Source organism: Rhagoletis zephyria, unplaced genomic scaffold (assembly GCF_001687245.7).
Source record: "Rhagoletis zephyria isolate East Lansing unplaced genomic scaffold, Rhagoletis_zephyria_1.1 Rzeph_scaffold_00841, whole genome shotgun sequence".
Taxonomy (NCBI): domain Eukaryota; kingdom Metazoa; phylum Arthropoda; class Insecta; order Diptera; family Tephritidae; genus Rhagoletis; species Rhagoletis zephyria.
In genome coordinates, this window is record NW_016157925.1 from 126727 (window position 1) to 144226 (window position 17500).

General features: G+C 33.8%; 1 protein-coding gene across 8 annotated transcripts in view; it reads left to right on the top strand.

Moving 5' to 3' along the window:
• Positions 1 to 17500, top strand: part of mtd (TLD domain-containing protein mustard) — a 164824-nt gene that overhangs the window by 108588 nt on the left and 38736 nt on the right. For 7 of the 8 annotated variants that reach the window (XM_017614502.1, XM_017614504.1, XM_017614503.1 and 4 more), the window contains one exon: positions 6615 to 6813. In XM_017614502.1, the coding sequence (XP_017469991.1) occupies positions 6615 to 6813 (199 nt within the window). Of the gene's footprint in view, positions 1 to 6614; positions 6814 to 7385; positions 7476 to 17500 lie in introns of all 8 variants that reach the window. The other variant, XM_017614507.1, reaches the window with a different exon arrangement.

Below are 17500 nucleotides of genomic sequence, written 5' to 3' on the forward strand. Positions count from 1 at the left end.
AAATTATTACAGGTAATTATTAGGTTATTACATAGATACATAGGTTATAAAAATCGATGAAAGCAAAACTTATTTTCGTTTGTTTGCGCCCTTTACTTTCTTGCGTGGTGGTTCGCCCACTTGTTCAGAGTCTGTATCGGATGAGGATCTGTCTTCATCTGGAAAAAATCAATTGTTTTTAATCAGTCAGTTAACTTCATTTTTGTGACTTACCCTCGGAGGAAACTCCCATTGTATATTCTTCTTCTTCATCTTCATTGTCGGGATCGTACGTCTTTTGCGACCACCAACAAATTTCAGCCACCAGCGAATCGAGCCTTTTGCCTTTATATCGCGTTTCCATTGGCATTGCCACTTGATGGAAGCGCTCGCCATGTTCATCCGACTCTGAGGCTACCTGCTTGCTGAAGTATTCGAGATGGTGATGCAAGAAGTGAATTTTGAGGGACATATTCACTCAAATTTTCTGGAAGTAGTGCAACATCTTGGTCACAAGAGCGGTGTAATTGTGTGCTCGCGTACTTCCCAAAAAATATCGTATGACTTTCTTCACTGCCCTCCACGCAAAGTAATCATTACCGTCTAAAGCACCTTTAAATTCCTTTGATTTCATGAGCTTTCGTACATCCGGCCCATTCAGAACACCTTCCTTCAATTTTGCAAGAAAGGAAAGGAGAAATATTTCACATAATTTTATTTATTTGCGACAGCGTTGTCAAATTTTGGCTTTGAGGACGTCTGCATTGGAATTCAGGTATTCGTAAAGCTGTTGACGCCAATGGCAACGCAACGCCAAATGGGCCTTTAAATTTACTCTGCGCCAAATTCAAAATTTGTTTTGTTCAGATAATACAGGCCATCAAAAATGAAAAAATAATAATTTGGTGCCGCAAATGTTAAAGCTATTTTTGATAGACTTTTTATGCTGATTACGAATCGCGAAAACGCGATTTTTTTACACTTTGACCTCGTTTATCTCAAAATCTCGTGCTGATGGAAGCTTTATACTTACGGATTCAACTCAGCACAAACAAGTCTATCCACAACAGTTTCAATATTTGCCGCACCAAAATCACTGTGTAATGCACCAGTAGAATATCTAAGGCAAAATACATAAGTAAAAAATGGCCAGTCATAATGTACATATACATATATATTAACATTATATAGATTTTTCAACAATNGACCAGGTGGAGAAGGACTTGGCTTCACTTGGCATTTTCAATTGGCGTCAGTTAGCACAGAAGAGATATGACTGGCGTGCTGTTTTGGACTCGGCCAAAATCGCTTAGGCGGTTACAGCGCCAAATAAGAAGAAGAAGAAGATTTTTCAACTTACAGGAAATCTAAGCCTCAGTAGCCAAGACTAGTAAGATAAATATATATATTGATGGTTAAGGTAAAGAGAGTTAAAGGAGCTAGATCCACATAACGCCTCGATTTGATTTAACTTCTCTTAGAGAGTTTAGTAACCTGGTGGGGGAGAACTAATATACATATATTTAGCATATGCTGTAGCTAGGGATGCGTATTGGCAATGAAAACTCAGTATATCGATACCGCGATATTCTAAACTCACAATATTCGATACCTACATATATATCTACTAAAATAATATCGATATACTGAATATCGGAAGATATATTGATTGCGCAAACTACGTATATTTGGAATTAAATTGCAAAAAAGCATAAATTCAAATAATGAAGTTAATTTGGATAAGATGCACTTTATCGATTTTGAAAAAATAGCAACCAGAGTTCTTTGATTTACCCCTCCTCACAAGTAAGAGCTAATTTACACGATGACTTTTCGCCCTGGGTGGAAAGTCATGCGCGTCGAGCTTGTAGGCAAGAAGTGTAGCGAAGTCATCGGGGTAGGCAAGCACGCACGGTGAGCGAAATCGAGGGGTTCTTTTGACGTTCCGCTTTTATCGAGGTTATTTTTTCGTATTTTTGCTTTGAGTTCGCGATTCGCTCCGCTTTAAAAATGAGGGCGAAAGAGTTGACCAAAGAAAATTTTAGGCTTAAATGTCAAAAATACGCAAGAAACGCCGCAAAGAAAAAGTCATCGTGTAAATGCACGAGGATTTTCGAAGACTTTTTTAAAAGGGAACGTGCCAAAAACGCAGGGTGAAAAGTCGTCGTTTAACCTAGCTCTAAGTCTAGTACTTTCAAAGAGACACAACGTTATACATATGCATGTATTTATGTATTTCTAAAAGTGAAGTACAAATAGTTCTTGAGAGTTGCAAACTGATTTATGAAATTTTAATATTTTTTATGAGTTTTTGTTTTTCATGGTTACTATGCTAAAAGCTGTTTTGCGAGAACAAAAAATTTTTCCAACTAGTCGATTTTATTTTCAATTCAGAAGTCCAGAGTAAGTAGAGAAAAGTTTCCGATATTTTAGATAAACTCTTTACGGAAATGGTAAATTTTCTAATCGTTTATGAAAAGCTTTTCTTCATAGTAGTGGTTTTAAAACGTCACGTAAGAGGTCGTCAACCTCAAATAAAAGATAAATTTTTAGTATCTAATCGGAATTCATTAATGGCCCCGTGATCTTTATATTCAAAGTCACTGATAACACAATTTAAATCTAGTTGTTATTGAGTTTCATCAGTAATTGATATAATAATACATTCAGATTTACGTTTTTTCTTAGCGCTAATTTAGTGTGACCACATTAACCATATAGCAACCATATATGTGCTTTGTTTGATTCTTAAAAAATCGAGATATTTTCCCCGTCTTTTCTTTACTGGCCCCTTCAAGGAAGAGAGCCAATCTCAGAGCCATAAAATCGGCTTGCATCCATCGCTTTAATATGTGCGGAGTTTTTATAGGCTACTTCCTACAACTAGCCTTCAGCATTCTGTTAAAATTCCATTTAAAATTATTATCTTATTCTAAACGAGGTATATATATTTTCGAAACCTTTCTTTGTGTGTTTGAAAGTCGTTTATGTTCCATTCCAAGTATTCAATTGGAGTATCATTTAAAATTGAAGTCTTTCCAACTTGCTTTGTTCGTTAGTTTACATAGAGGTTCCACTCTCTTTGTATGTGTTCTCTTTGTTATCTATAATGAGTTGTATCAGAGTTGGTGGAACACTGAGTATTTCCATTTTCTTTGATGACGCCTTTTCCGTTTCTACAAACGTTTTGATAATTACCCGTTCGTGCATTTTTTCTTCTTTCGTTATATTTATATTTAGTGGCGTAATCCCTAGAATAATCTCAGATTTTTGTAACTCATATATTTCGAATACCAAACACTCCTTTTCGCTGATTTTTATGTACGGAAGATTTTCAACCAGTAAGCGTTTTTCTGTCGTTAATCACGTAATTGAAAACATTTGGAATATCCGCTGTGGGTAAGAACCAGCAGAAAGTGATAATTTACTAAGGTAAAAAAAAATAATAATCAAGGTATTATCCTCTTGAACATTTTCTCACCCCAGATGTATTTGGTCCGATATTTCTGCCAAACTGGTGAAGAAACGTAACCCCGTATGTTTGAGTTTGAGCAGGTCTGGAGATCAACACAGATCAATTCAATCCTTTTCCAGATTGTCGCGACAGCTTCTTCAGGGGAATCCTTTGCTATTCACAGGTCTTGCCGTGTGATAGTAAGAGCTCTTGCTGCAGATCTCTTGAGTTTCAGATTTAACCGCGACCATAACGGCCGTCCTCTTTTTATTTCATCCTCTCTGAAACTCGTTTGTTTCCCGTTTTCCCGAAAGAAAATTAGTAGCGGTTGACAGGTCTTCCCTTCCTTTGTCTGACCAGATCAAGTTAGAATCGTTCGGGTGACTTTAGTTTACATGCCAAAGACCCTTTTTCAGGTGTAGTAAACGCTTCTTCACTTTCGTTTTCCAATTCACCATAGAATCTAGAAAGACACTTAGCTATTTTAGCGCGGAGTAAAGAAATTTTATTTTTTTGACAAACCGAATTATCTCTCCCGACGAGATGCGAATGGAATTTCCCAGCCTTAAAAAAAAAAGTTAAAATTATGTTCGGAGGTGATATCAAAGAACGTATATAACAAGAAGGGACAATTCGCTATAATTGTGGCGAAAGTGCGCAACAGGGGCGTACCTTCTCTTTTCATCCAATCAAAAAACGCACTAGGGCACAAGAGAAGGCACGCCCCTGCTGCGCAATTTCGCTACAATTATAACGAGTTGTCCCTTCTTGTTATCTACGTACTTTGATGATATTAGACTATGAAAGTCTCAAAACGCTCCGGGCAATGTGCGGATTTGTGCTTTTGCTGTGAATATACATACATAGATTTTATAACTTTAAGCGAGCAATTCTTGTATATATTTATGTATATTATATATCCATAGGTTTCTAGGAAACGGCTCTAACGATGTGTTGAAATTTTTCAGATAATGTTTTGCATTTTGAGGTTATATACATAGATAGGTGTTATCTCCGAAAATATTCGTATTCGAAATTAGTTCAAACTAACTAACACTATAATATGCATATCAAATGGAAAGTTTTTTTAAAATCCCCAATTTAGAAATATTTTTGAATAGGGTTGCCACCTATTTTCTATCGTATATTTATTTAGTTTTTTGAGATTTAAGATACAGTTATGAACAAAAACTAAGCAATTGCTTTTTCTTATTATTTCAGACCTCTAAAACTGCGTTTCACCTAAGTGGAAATTAACTTTAATTTAATACAAGTAAACAGCTGATATACAAAATTGTGTTGTGTGTATATTGATCAGCTGATTAAACGTGTAACATCCCTGAATGTGGTTATGCTGATTTAATTTTTATTTAAGTAAAGAGCATTGGTCACTTAAATCAAAATTAAAGACAAATTTAAAATGATTGCTGAAACCCAAAATTCAAAAATTAAAATATTTTTTACTTAAATGCATCTGGTGAAGCGCAACCTTACTCGATTTATTCAAAGAAGTTTAAGCAAAAGGTGTGAAATTTTAAGAAAAAAGCAATTGCTTAGCTTTTATTCATAAGGCCAATTATTACGTTTTACGGTTGCTGAAAAAAGCCTAAACAATGCTTTGCCACTTATTTTCAATTCTACAAAATTTGACTAAAATAGCTTAACATAAATATCAAATGAAAGGTATTTTTGGAAATTTGAATAAATAAATATTTTCGCTGAGGGTTGCCAGGTTTTTGTAAACCAATTTTAATCTTACTAATTTCAGCGTGCATTTTCCGTAATTTGCACTCAAAATATGTACTCTTGAAGAAGGGGGTATTTTTTAATAGGGTTGCCACCTAATTTTTAATATCAAATATTTTTATAAACTGTTAGGTTCAAAAAGTCAAAATTATGTAGCTTTTTTAACAGTCTTTTTGTAGAATTCCGGGGTAATGACTCGGCAAAAATATATTTATTAATTTTTTAGCATATTTTTTCAAATCTTTTTTTTAATGTTGTTTCAGTGAACACTGGAACTTCTTGGGCTAAAATACTAACGTATTGATAATATTTTTTTTTCGACATACATGATTTGTATGGAAAGAGGTACTAGATTTGCGTTATGTTAAATATGAAATTCCATTTACAATATTATGTTAAACACTTTTTAAATTACAGCGTGGCGACGAATAACTGTTACCCAGGTTTTTTTGAGAAATAGAAGAGTCCTTTATAGATTTTGCGAAAAAAGTATGTTATTGATAATTTTCCACAGATTTTACTTTAGTTGTATTAATTAGTTTTTAAATTTTAATCCTTATTTACATTTGCCAGCAGTGTAAACTTTGAGAGAAAAGTTCATTTGNTAGTTTTTTTATACAAAGCCTAAGAAAAAATACATCTGAAAAAGACTTGCGTGCCAAATGAACTTTTCTCTCAAAGTTTACACTGCTGGCAAATGTAGATAAGGATTAAAATTTAAAAGCTAACTAATACAACTAAAGTAAAATCTGTGGAAAATTAACAATAAAATACTTTCTTCGCAAAATTTATAAAGGACCCTTTTATTTCTCAAAAAAAACTGGGTAACAGTTATTCGTCGCCACGCTGTAAAGCTATCCAATTGACCATTTTTGATACCCAAATCTTGAAAACTTTAAAAATTGTAAGGCAGGTTCGGTCAACCTGGTACTCAGACCATATCCCTTGAGTGGTGAATTCACGAAGCTTAATGTAAATTAAATACAATATTTGAATTTTGTTCCCTATGTATTTCTTTCTCACGTACTTTTCTTACGAAATCTGCAGTTTCTTTGTTTCTCGGACCATTTCTACGTCTCGAGACCCAGCAGACATTCAAAATTCTTTAAAGAATTCCCGTTGCCAATTCACGGTATTTCAGGAAGGCATTTTAAAAAGAGACCAGTCTTTAACTTCTATTGGTCTATTTATGTAGTTTTATGAGTACAAAAAGGAACCCGAACTATGGAAACTCCATCTTGTCTAACTCTTTTCTTATAGGCCTGCTTGTTCATAACCGGCATAGACCTCAAAGCTTCGTACCCAGCCGAAAAATTTTATTTTGGATATTTCAGTCGATAAGAAAGTTCATTCAATACTTTTCATTCATCAGATTATTTTAATATAACTTTTTACCGCTTTTATTAACTAATCTTCTTCATATCTTCATTTGCAGCGTCGATGAATTGTATCGCTTCATAAACACCTGGGTGCAACATCTCTATGGTGAATTGAATGAAGAACAAATCAAGGCGCGTGGTTTTGAGCTCATCCAAGATGATACCGAATGGACGAAGAGCGGCACCACAAAGAGTGGCCGCAGTGGCAGTCAAGAAAATGAGGAAATTAGTGATTTGACACGCGAGTCGTGGGAGGTGAGTACGCAAGTTTTGAGTCAGCAAATAATTCACTTTTTCGTGAGCGCCGCCATCTGCAAAAGCTCTACCCTCTTTAAACTTATTTCGTATCTATTTAATACTTTTTCACTTTTACTACTATAATTTAATGCTATTACTACTACTAATATTCGACAATATTATCACTACTACTATTACTATTAAATATTGTAAAATTATTATCGTATACGTATGCATATTATACGTAAGTTTACTTCAAATTTTAAGCCGCAAAATTTGTTTTTCAATCTATGCAACTTCTTTACTAATTAAAATTTTAGGTTTCGCAAAATATGATATTAAAAAAAAAGATATTTATGTATTGTATGTATTTAGCAAACTCTTAATCGAAATTAAATTTGTTAGTACAAAAATTTTCCATTAATCTTCTTGCATATAATTTTAAACGAAATTTTCTTCATTTGAAATTCTTTTTTCTGTTTTTTTATTCCGCAAAATGTTAAAATTGTTGACTGCTCCAAATCATACAATAAACCAAAATGAATGAAAAATTATCGAAAAAACGTAAAATTTATATACGAACAAATCAGCTTATAAAAGCGCCCTTCGCCAAGACCTACAGCATTATAAAAACGGCAAAACATGCCGCATCGCATGAAATGGATTTGTTGAGCGGCGAGGTTAGGAACGATATTTTTATGTATTGTTTAAAAAAAAATTCAAGACACTTAAAAAATGAAATGCAGTATAGCAATTAAAAAACAAACACACCAATAATGTGTTCAAAACTTTGTATTAGCTCGCAAAATTACTACATATGTATATTTCCTATAAATTTACTTTATTTTTTTAGCTGTAGTTGTTGCATTACTGCAGGCGTTTTGGGGTTAGAGTGAAATGGATTTGGATAGAAATAATTTAATTGCAGAAAATATACTATTAAAACTAAAATTTTGAATTATATGTACATTTTAATTTTTTTTATTAAAACGTTTTTTTTTTTTTAATTATAAAACCACTCAAACATTAGAATTCAATTTATTGGCCTTAAATTTTTAGTAGAGAACTGACCAATTTTATTTCTGAAATAAGTTAACAACCAGTTTGGTCTGTGTTTGTTTTTCTGGGTGGGAGGGTCAATTTGATTTTTGTTTAGAAAAATAAAATAATAATAATTTTAGTTGCCAAGCAAAAATATAATGCGAAAAAAATAATAAAAAAAAATTAAAAACTTAATATTGAAATAAAACTGATAATCGGTTCCTTGCTTTTTTGAGTATTAATTATTATATTTGAAGTTTCATTAAGTCGTATCCTGTATAAGCCACCCTGTATTACAAATTGTACATATAGTGCAATTTATAAAAAAAAAATTATATTTTTCTTTAAACAGGAATCGCACTTTTCTAAAATAAATTTACTTACAAAACTTTGAACCGTGTAGCAAAATACAAATTGAAAGTGCCTTAAAATACACATACAAGCAGACCCTTGCGAAAAAACTCAAAACTATGCGTTAGAAAAAAAAATGCAATTAAATTTTTTTTTTTAGAAAAATGTGAAAGAAAATTTTCTAAATTAAATATTTTTGTAAAGGTTTTCAAGCATTAAAGACAAAACTGGCGAAGTTTTCACATACTCATAAAATAAATAAATAAATAAATTATGATTTTTAAAATCATACATTTTTTAGATAATTTAAATTTTCTTTTGATAAAATTAAAAAAGGTGCAAAAGTAAATGAAATTTGTATCCAATTCACTCTTCCTAGCAACGCTTGGTTGTCGTAATGTGTTTTTTTTTCGTTCCACACTTTAGTTTCAATTACTGGCGAGTTGAATTTCTATGAGCACACACCCTGTAAAAAGAACACCTCTAATTGATTGTTTATTAGTGAAGCACCCTTTTGCCTTTGAACAGCAGACACGTAATAGTTAAACAATACTTTTATATGTGCCTAACAAAAAAAACAAAAAAAGTCGTATGTAAATTTTCAGGCTTTGTAGGCTTTTATTTACTTGAAAAATACTTTATTAGTTTTATATTTATTTATATTTTATTATCATATTTTGTTTGAATTTTTATAATTTTCATTATTATTATTATTGTTTTCTGTGGCGCGTGTTCAACATTTAAAAATCATTGATCCATTTGCATATATTTTTCGCGTATAAAAAAATTCATTATCATCTGGTGGTAATACTTAGACCATTCACACCAAAAAAATGTATATTAATAGAAATTAATTGATAAGAGGACAAAGGCATGTGTAATTTTTTATGTAATTTATAAAAACAAAACAATATGCGAAGTTGATGATGACGTCAGAAGTGGGCCAATATTATCAAAAGTCGATGAAATGCTTTGTATAAAAGTCGATCCTCTCAGCATGTGGAGACAATTATTCTACAAAGTCGCCCACAATTAATAAACAAAAAAATCATTTTAATCTATTGATCATGCGCAACGCGTTCACAGTGATATTAATCTGATGAAATATACATACCTAATTGCTATACATTTTATTTTATGCACACATGTTGATCACAAAATTTTATGCAACCAATTTCACTGCGAGCTGAGCACTTCCAACATGACCTTCTGCTATTAAATAGATGACCTTTTTTGCAATAACAAACGCAGTTCAACAGTCAACAATTTGAATAATAAATGCAGTTTTTTCATACTCATTTAAGTTGATAAACACTAAATCTTCATGATGACAAGTTAAGTTGGTTTTGTGGAGGTAAAGGGTGATCCAAATACAGTCTATTTATTTACACTACCCTAAATCAGTGTAGGCCAGAAGAACTTTAACTCTGTGCATTCCTATAAATAAATGTTTAAAGCTTAAAAAAGATCGACACGCAAGCAAGGGGTGCTCTTCATTAAAGTTTATTTGATTTTATAAGAGACGATGGTACATAAATTCTTCAAATCCTATTCCATAGAATCAGCTCTCTCCCCGTCTGCACTCTTCACGGCGACCTGCACAACTGTCACCAGAAAAGTATATTCTGCAGGAGAAGCTTCTAAAAGGCTTTCCATAGATTTTAGGGCAGCTACGATCAGAGGTAGCTTTTACTATGTGTCGGTATAAAATTTATAGAAAGGTTTTAAAAGATGCTCCCGCAGGTGCTGGTCATGACTGTGCTACATAAAGCACTTATCATAGCAGATGAGCACTCGTGATGATCAAGGACAGTTTTCACTACAGAAAAAAGCTTCTTCGTCGAGATATGTTTCGATCGTATTGACGTAAATCAACTCATGTAACTCAGAGCTGACCAGAAAAAGCTGTTTTCCTATGCGCTATCTTATAAAATCTATAAAAAGCTTCTCCTGCGGGTTATATCTTGGTCGTAACTGATGTAGGTAGATGTAGAAGACATGTCACTGACAACTCGATAATCCTAAAAGTTAAATGACAACAGCGGTAAAACTGGTGAGAAATTTTTAACTGTTTTTAGGAGAAAAATTCTGAAAAAAGGGATATTTAATGCATTTTTTGCGAACTCCTATGGCAGCACCCTTCTCCTACTCACCTTTGCGCATACAAACATATATATAACCGTTCATATTTATAACACAAAAAAAGAAACTATGTATGTAGTTGCAACAATTATGCCGCGAATACATACACCGCAATTAAAAACTACAAATTATCTTGTCACAGTTAAGCATCGTACACTATATATAATTTGTATGGTATTTTATTATACTTACAAATGTATACCTTAGGGTGGTCCTTAAAATATTAACATCTAAATTGTATGTGGCTTACAAAATAAAGACATACACAAAAATTTTAAACACATTTTCAGGGATCGCTAACAGAGTTTGAAAAAATTTAATTTTTTTAAATCGCTAAATTTCGATGAAATTTCGACTTGAAATCTGTTAAATTTAACATATTATTGAAACTGCCAAAGCCAAGATTTTATATATATTTTTTTTGTATTTAAAAGTATATATATTTTTTTCAAACTCTGGTACCGACCCCTAAAATATTTTTTTTTAATTTTGAAATTTTCGTGGATGTTTTTATCTTGTACGTGAACAAAAAAAAAGTGCTCCATGATGTTGATATTTTAAGGACCACCTTAATATGTATCTAGAAAATATTCTGCCATTTATGAATTTGTGTTATTGCGATATCAAAATCAATTGTTTCAATTAAAATAATTTACATACATATGTTTACTTAACGCATACGACGCTCAGTTCTTACGAGCTTAGCCAAGGGTAAGGTTGCTTGTTGCTTACCTTTCAACACACTCCATGAAAAATACTTACTTTTATCGATTAAGCAATTATTAACAGGCAGCGTTGCTCCACTGTCCAGTTAATACTTGTTGCATCACAACTTCGGAGCAGTTCTGACCCGATTTATGCAGGTGGCTATATGAAAAAGCGAGCAACTGCTGCAACGTTAAAGAATACAAAGTTGTACTGTGTTTGGTTTTTATGTTTTTACTTTATTCAATAGCGAGACATAATAAACAAGACATCTCAATTAATGGAAATGAATAACTAGTTATGTTTATATGCTTGTTAGTGAGTTAAGTGGTGAGAATGTTGATTTCTAGGCAAGGCAATGCAATATATGTATATGAAAAAACGGAAGATTTATAGTTATTGGTATTGTAAACTTGGTCAGTTCGTTATTTCCGCCAATCAATAGCTAATTAATGGAGCTTAAGAGTGCTGTCTGCAATTTGAGGGCCTTACAGTTTAAAATTTTGAAGAGTAATACTTTTATTATTGAGAACTATCATTAATCACTAGCACGTAGAGGAACGCGAGAAGAGCAAAGCTCTAAATTTATTAATAAAAAGCTTACATAGAGCATACATTCATCCACTGAACTAGATCCGCTAATCTCGCATACTTGCTTTAAAAAAACGCTCATATAAATACAACTTATTTTGAAGACATTTTAAACTGAATGGAAAAATAGCAGCTAACAAGTTGACTTCAAAACATATGTTTATACTCATGAATGTATTATGATGCGGTCAGCCGTAGCAAAGAAATTACATTTTGGATTCATTGATTTGGTAAATTTCAAAGTTTTCGCTCAGAAACCGAAAATTATTTGAGAGTACTCATTTCAACTTCTCGGCAGTTATTTGTGAAAAGTATTTTTCTTGCTCGACGCAAATTTACCGAAAAAAATTACTTTCGAGCATTACACGTAGCAAATTTTTCTTCCACTGCTAAACTGGCAAATAATTTTAGTGCTAATTTATATCTGGCCAAAGACTTTCACTCCAGCAACACTTCCCAAAATCTCTTTGGGGATTTATATGCTGTTACAACAACAACAACAGTGCAGATTAAAACAAATAGCTATATTTTCTGTCATAAAGAAGTTGCCTCTCAACTTACCGGCATACTCCCGTTCGTTTCATGCAAGTAGTTTTCTTTCACAGTATAAACAACCATAAAATAAATTCAGAAATTATCCTGCAGTTCACTTTCGAAAAATTACTTCACATTCATAGTGAGATTTCTTTTGGATTTGGCTTTCAAACTACGTCAGTTTCAGAGTCTTGGTGAACGATTTTTCTTAGCGACATCTGATAGTAGCTTCAGATCACATTTATCTACCACTTCATAACTCTGATAGATTTTAAGTGAATGCGCACATATAGTAAAGACGCGCTCTGGCCATCACTGGCCTAGATGAGGGTATAAAAACCTTATAAAAGCTCTGCGCGCGGTAGAGGCACTGCCCATCACAGAATTACCTAAATGTTTTCATTTTCCAAAAGCATTGGCGTAACCTATTTTTAAACTAAGAAATACTACAAAAATATTACCGAAAATTTGTGGAGTACCCCATGAGAAATATTACATTTCTGAGTGCTACTATAAGCCCGTAAATAATTCCAGATGAAAATGCACACAAATACAAATAATGTATTTTTTCAATTAGAGCATAAAAGAGATACAAATATTGCAAGTAAAATTAATATTATTCAAACTGTGTAAAGAAGAACACAAAAGAAGTATGTAAGTAGTAAATAGCTGGCTAAAGCGATTCCGCATTCCGAAAATTCCTTCAGTCAAATTTTATGCAATATTAATAGCAAACATGATTCGCAACAGCATTTATTTAGTTAACAATGCGCAGCTTTTAAGCCACAATAATTAATACCTTTTTGTCTACTTAAGTAAGTAATTGCACTTTACACATTTTAAAAGCCTTCAGCCGGTGGCTATAGTATTTGTCTTACATTTTAACATGCAATTCCCACAGATGTTACGATTTTTTATTGCCTTATTAAATTGAAGCTTACAAACATACGTATTAGTATATATTTACATGCACACGAATTGTATAGCAGCTTTGCTTTCAATTAAAAATAGGGCAGCTCCAGTATTCGCAGTTTTTCTCCCGGACCTACTGGCCTGCCCGCCTACCGTCTGTGGTTATTTTCATTTTTTTAATTATACTTTTGCGGCTGTTAAAATTTTCACTTTCATTTTTGTTAATAAAATATGTAAAAAGCTCTAATTTACATTTTATTACGGTTGTTTTACTAAGCAGCTTAGAGTTACTAATTAATCGTTCTAATGTCTGTGTATATGAGAGTTAAACATTGATCATTTATTCAGAGCTGGGCGTGTTTTCTCACCGTCAACACGTGTTTTAGTTGATTAAACTAATTAATTTTAAATAAAATGTATGACAATTGCTTAATTAACTATTAAATTTTTCGTTTATCTTAATTTGTAAGATGCCTTTACCCTAAGTTGAAAATTTTCAAACCATTTTCATTAAAAAACCGCGAATTTGATTTTTATGTACTTTGATTCCATATGCATTAACGTTTCTTTCTCTTATTTGGTACCTAAGCCGTTATTCGACTCGGGCTGGAACCAAAATCATTCGCTAATAGCCTCTTTCCCTTTCAAAATTCCGCTAGGCACTCATACCAAGTGAATACGGGCTCTTCTTTTCATTGTGTCCATTGAAGCCTTGCTTTCGTTGTCTAATCCTGACTTTTCACCGCGTTTTCACCATGCCCAATAAAGCACAGTCCTAAAGCTCATTATTCCCTCTTCTTGGGTGTCCAACGTCCTTGAAAACAGGATAGTAGCTCTTGCATAAAAAAGTTATACCTAATTTGCTCAAATAGTCTTCAGCTTTGTTTATCAAAGTCCATGTTTCTGCGTTATTTAAAATGAGAGCACGATATGATATGAGTATTTGTAGCGAGTGATTTTTATTCATCGCTAGAGTGATATTACTGCCGAGCTCAAAGGACCCTTACTTGGCAAGTGTTATTCTTCGCTTGTTCCCTAAACTAACATTATTGTTGATGTAAATGCTGAATTCCGATGATATACGAGTAAGTGCCAAAACGTGGGAACTCACTCTGTGTTGCCAGAAGACACGTTGTCGTGATCAAGTCATATATGTTTCTGTCCTACAAGCTAGACGGACTTTTTGTTCAGTCCGACGTTATCAACGTGCTTTTTGGCCTCGCATATTATACTTTCTAAGCTTTTTTAGTTTAAAATTAAAACGTCGCACGAGAATCATTCACCTTTCCTTAAACCTCTTTTAGTTACTAATGCCTCGAATAGGTCTTTCCTGGTTGGGCAGGAGCTGAACGCTGTTCTTAACGGCATCCCTCTAACGAAAAGGTGATGGATATATTAAAGGCTTTCTAAAGATCTCATGCACAAGTTGCTGCCATACAGAGGAAGTCATATGTATGTAACAATATCTTCATCCCCTCTATACATTCTGTCGGCATTCAAAGCGCTTTATTCGGTCACATGCTACTCAAAATCCGTAGCTCTACTACTCTTTTCTTGGTGTGGGTTGGCAACGAGAAGGCGGACGAGCTTACAAGAGAGGGCACAACCGTTCCACTTTTACAGCACTGGTAGGGTGTAGGCATGCCGCTCGCTACTGTGAGCTCATTCTAATGGTTATCACTACTTCCCGGTTAAACACCATTATCGACGTTTTTGACATCATGTATATAACATGTGATCGATAAAGCAGTCGTTGTATTTAACCGGAGCTTCTACCTTGGATTTGTGCTAATCAGGCAGTGAACAACCGGCCCACGAAATCTGCCTCTTAACCAGTGGTTAAACGTGTGGCCAAAACGGATCGAGATGCGGTCGAAAAGTCTCCTCATGCTGGACTAACAGGTCATCTTGCCAACGGAAGGCATGCGGAGAGGTTAGGGGTTACCTTACTTTTACGGGAGCTGTAGATATGAAGAAGTTCCATCAACCGTGCGGCACCTGTTATGCGAATGTCCCACATTCTGTAGAAGAAGACGAAAGTTCATGGGTTCGGAATTTTTCGAAGGTCGAACCGACATAGCCAAAGTAGGAATACGGCAACTTTTGAGTTTGGCAGACTCCGCAAGATGCATCGTAATGGGTTTAGTAGGAGCTATGCTGGTGGGGTCACTGGTAGCCACTTCAACCGCACCTAACCTAAACTAAGGGGTTTTGTAAAATACACTTAGTTTCTACTCTTCGGGCATATGAAAACATATTCATCAGACTAAACAGCTTTGTCAGCATACCGATGGCGCCAAGTACCTGCACATCGTGAGCATCGAACCTAAGTAAAAATGGGTTTTGTTCTGCACGCATACTACTAGGATGCTGGTTCCATCTTCATCTCTGCAGGAACCAGTTCCCCTCTTGAAACCATTTGATTGTTGCCTGTCTGCCAGCATCTCTAGTTCTTCGCACTCACGTCTTTCTTTCTCTAATTTCTACTTCTAGGAAAATCCTCACATCTACTCGACTGTGAGACGGTTCAATGAGCTGCTCATTTCTCTGAACTAACGAAACAAGATTAGGTCCCACTGCTTTTTTATATCCAAACCCTGAGAAGTTACCTATTATGCAAAATTGATATGCGGAAATTCTTAGCTATGCTTTGTAACTGCAGCATATCCCTGCTTATTGATGGTCCAGAGATTACAGGTGGATATCCTCAAATTGTAGTCCTTGTTCGATCATTCTAGTGTGTAGAGGTTAGTATCCGAGATATACATTCCTATTCTCTTCATTGGATATATTTTTTTGGTGCCGAGGTCCAGCGCCCATTCATTGCCGAGAGGATTCATATTCAGAAAAGCTGGTGAAAAAATGCTGATGACTTCAGTGAGGCCTTAAACCGAATAAATCGGAGCTTCCTCCCTTAATAAAATTTGGTGGTTATTCGTACCAAAAATGCATAATTCAATCGATTGGCGCCATTCTTCTGTGAACCAGCAATTTTTACCCATATACGAGCACATACATATGTGTGTATGTACTCACATAAATACTAAATGCATTACAGCGTATTTATAATAACTTCCTTTAACTTGTGGCACCTGCCTTTCGCTCATCCCAATTTATGTTTATTTCTTTCTTTTTTGTTTTCTAGAATATGCCAGTCTACGTCCCATCTTCATTATCTGCGTGCACTCAAGCATGCTTCCTCACATGGCTCCCAACACCAAAAATTTATTATCCGATTTCACTTAATTTATTTACTTTCCAAAAATAATCGAGCAACAAATGCCACATACCTAACTACACATGTAAAATTGCTTAACAAATGACTGAAATGAAAGCAAAAAGAAATTCCCTGGCCGGCAAAAACAACAAAAATAAAATCTATAAAAGGATAAACAATTTGAAATTAATTCGGGCAATGTGCATTGAGGCATTGCGAGAATCGCTACTGTGCGGTGATATTTTCATTGTTTTTCTCTTTGATTTCAAAATAAACTACGCCTTAATTGGACTTGTTTACAAAGAGCTGTAATCAAAGTTCGTTTATTCGTTTCGCTGAAATGGTTGAACCGGCAAATAAATAAAGGTGTGTCTTTTTGCTACTTATTTTATAAGCATTGAAAATGTATTGCAAAAAAATTAAATTCTTTCGTTTTTTTTTTGTAGCCGATTTTTATTGGGCAAATGCGGTATAGACTGCTTAATTTAATCAGTTTAGGTTTTATTTTTTTTTTTGTAATTTTCTCGCTCTGTACTTTTGAATAATTATACGCTAGATTATCGTCAGAGGTTTTGGGTCAGCAGTCACGTGGTTCAGTCTCATCTAGACATGTGATCCCCTAGAGGGATTACGTACATATGTGTATTAAGTGTATTAAGGTGCCTCACCATATATAGGTTGCGCTTTTTCCAGCGGAATTATAAAATTTATTATATTTTAGTGACCTTATTCATACAAAATAAAGTACATCTAAAAAGAGCTTTATAAAATGACATTTTCATACATTTTTCAGTTTATAAACCTTTTTAAAGCTACTTTATTTTTTATGAATAAGGCCATAAGACTTAGTCCAAAATATTTATTTCAGATAAATATTGATGTATTTTCAAATAAACAACAGTACAAGTTCTGAAATTAGAACCACTTTGTAATTGAAGTGGTTCGAATTGTTCTAGTTTCTGGAAACTATATTTGAAACAGGAATAAAGCAACACAAATACAGTTTACTGCAGTTTTGTTGTCTTTTCATGTAAACTGGCATATAGGATTATTTATTCGGTTGCCACGATATTCAGCAGAATTTAAACCATAGAGACAGCATCATCAGTTCTTTCTTCGACTTCATGGAGCGATTGCAGACTTAACAACATTAAAATTACGAGCTAGGTTATTTAAGATTTCGATCATTTACCTTATTCGCCATATCTTCGG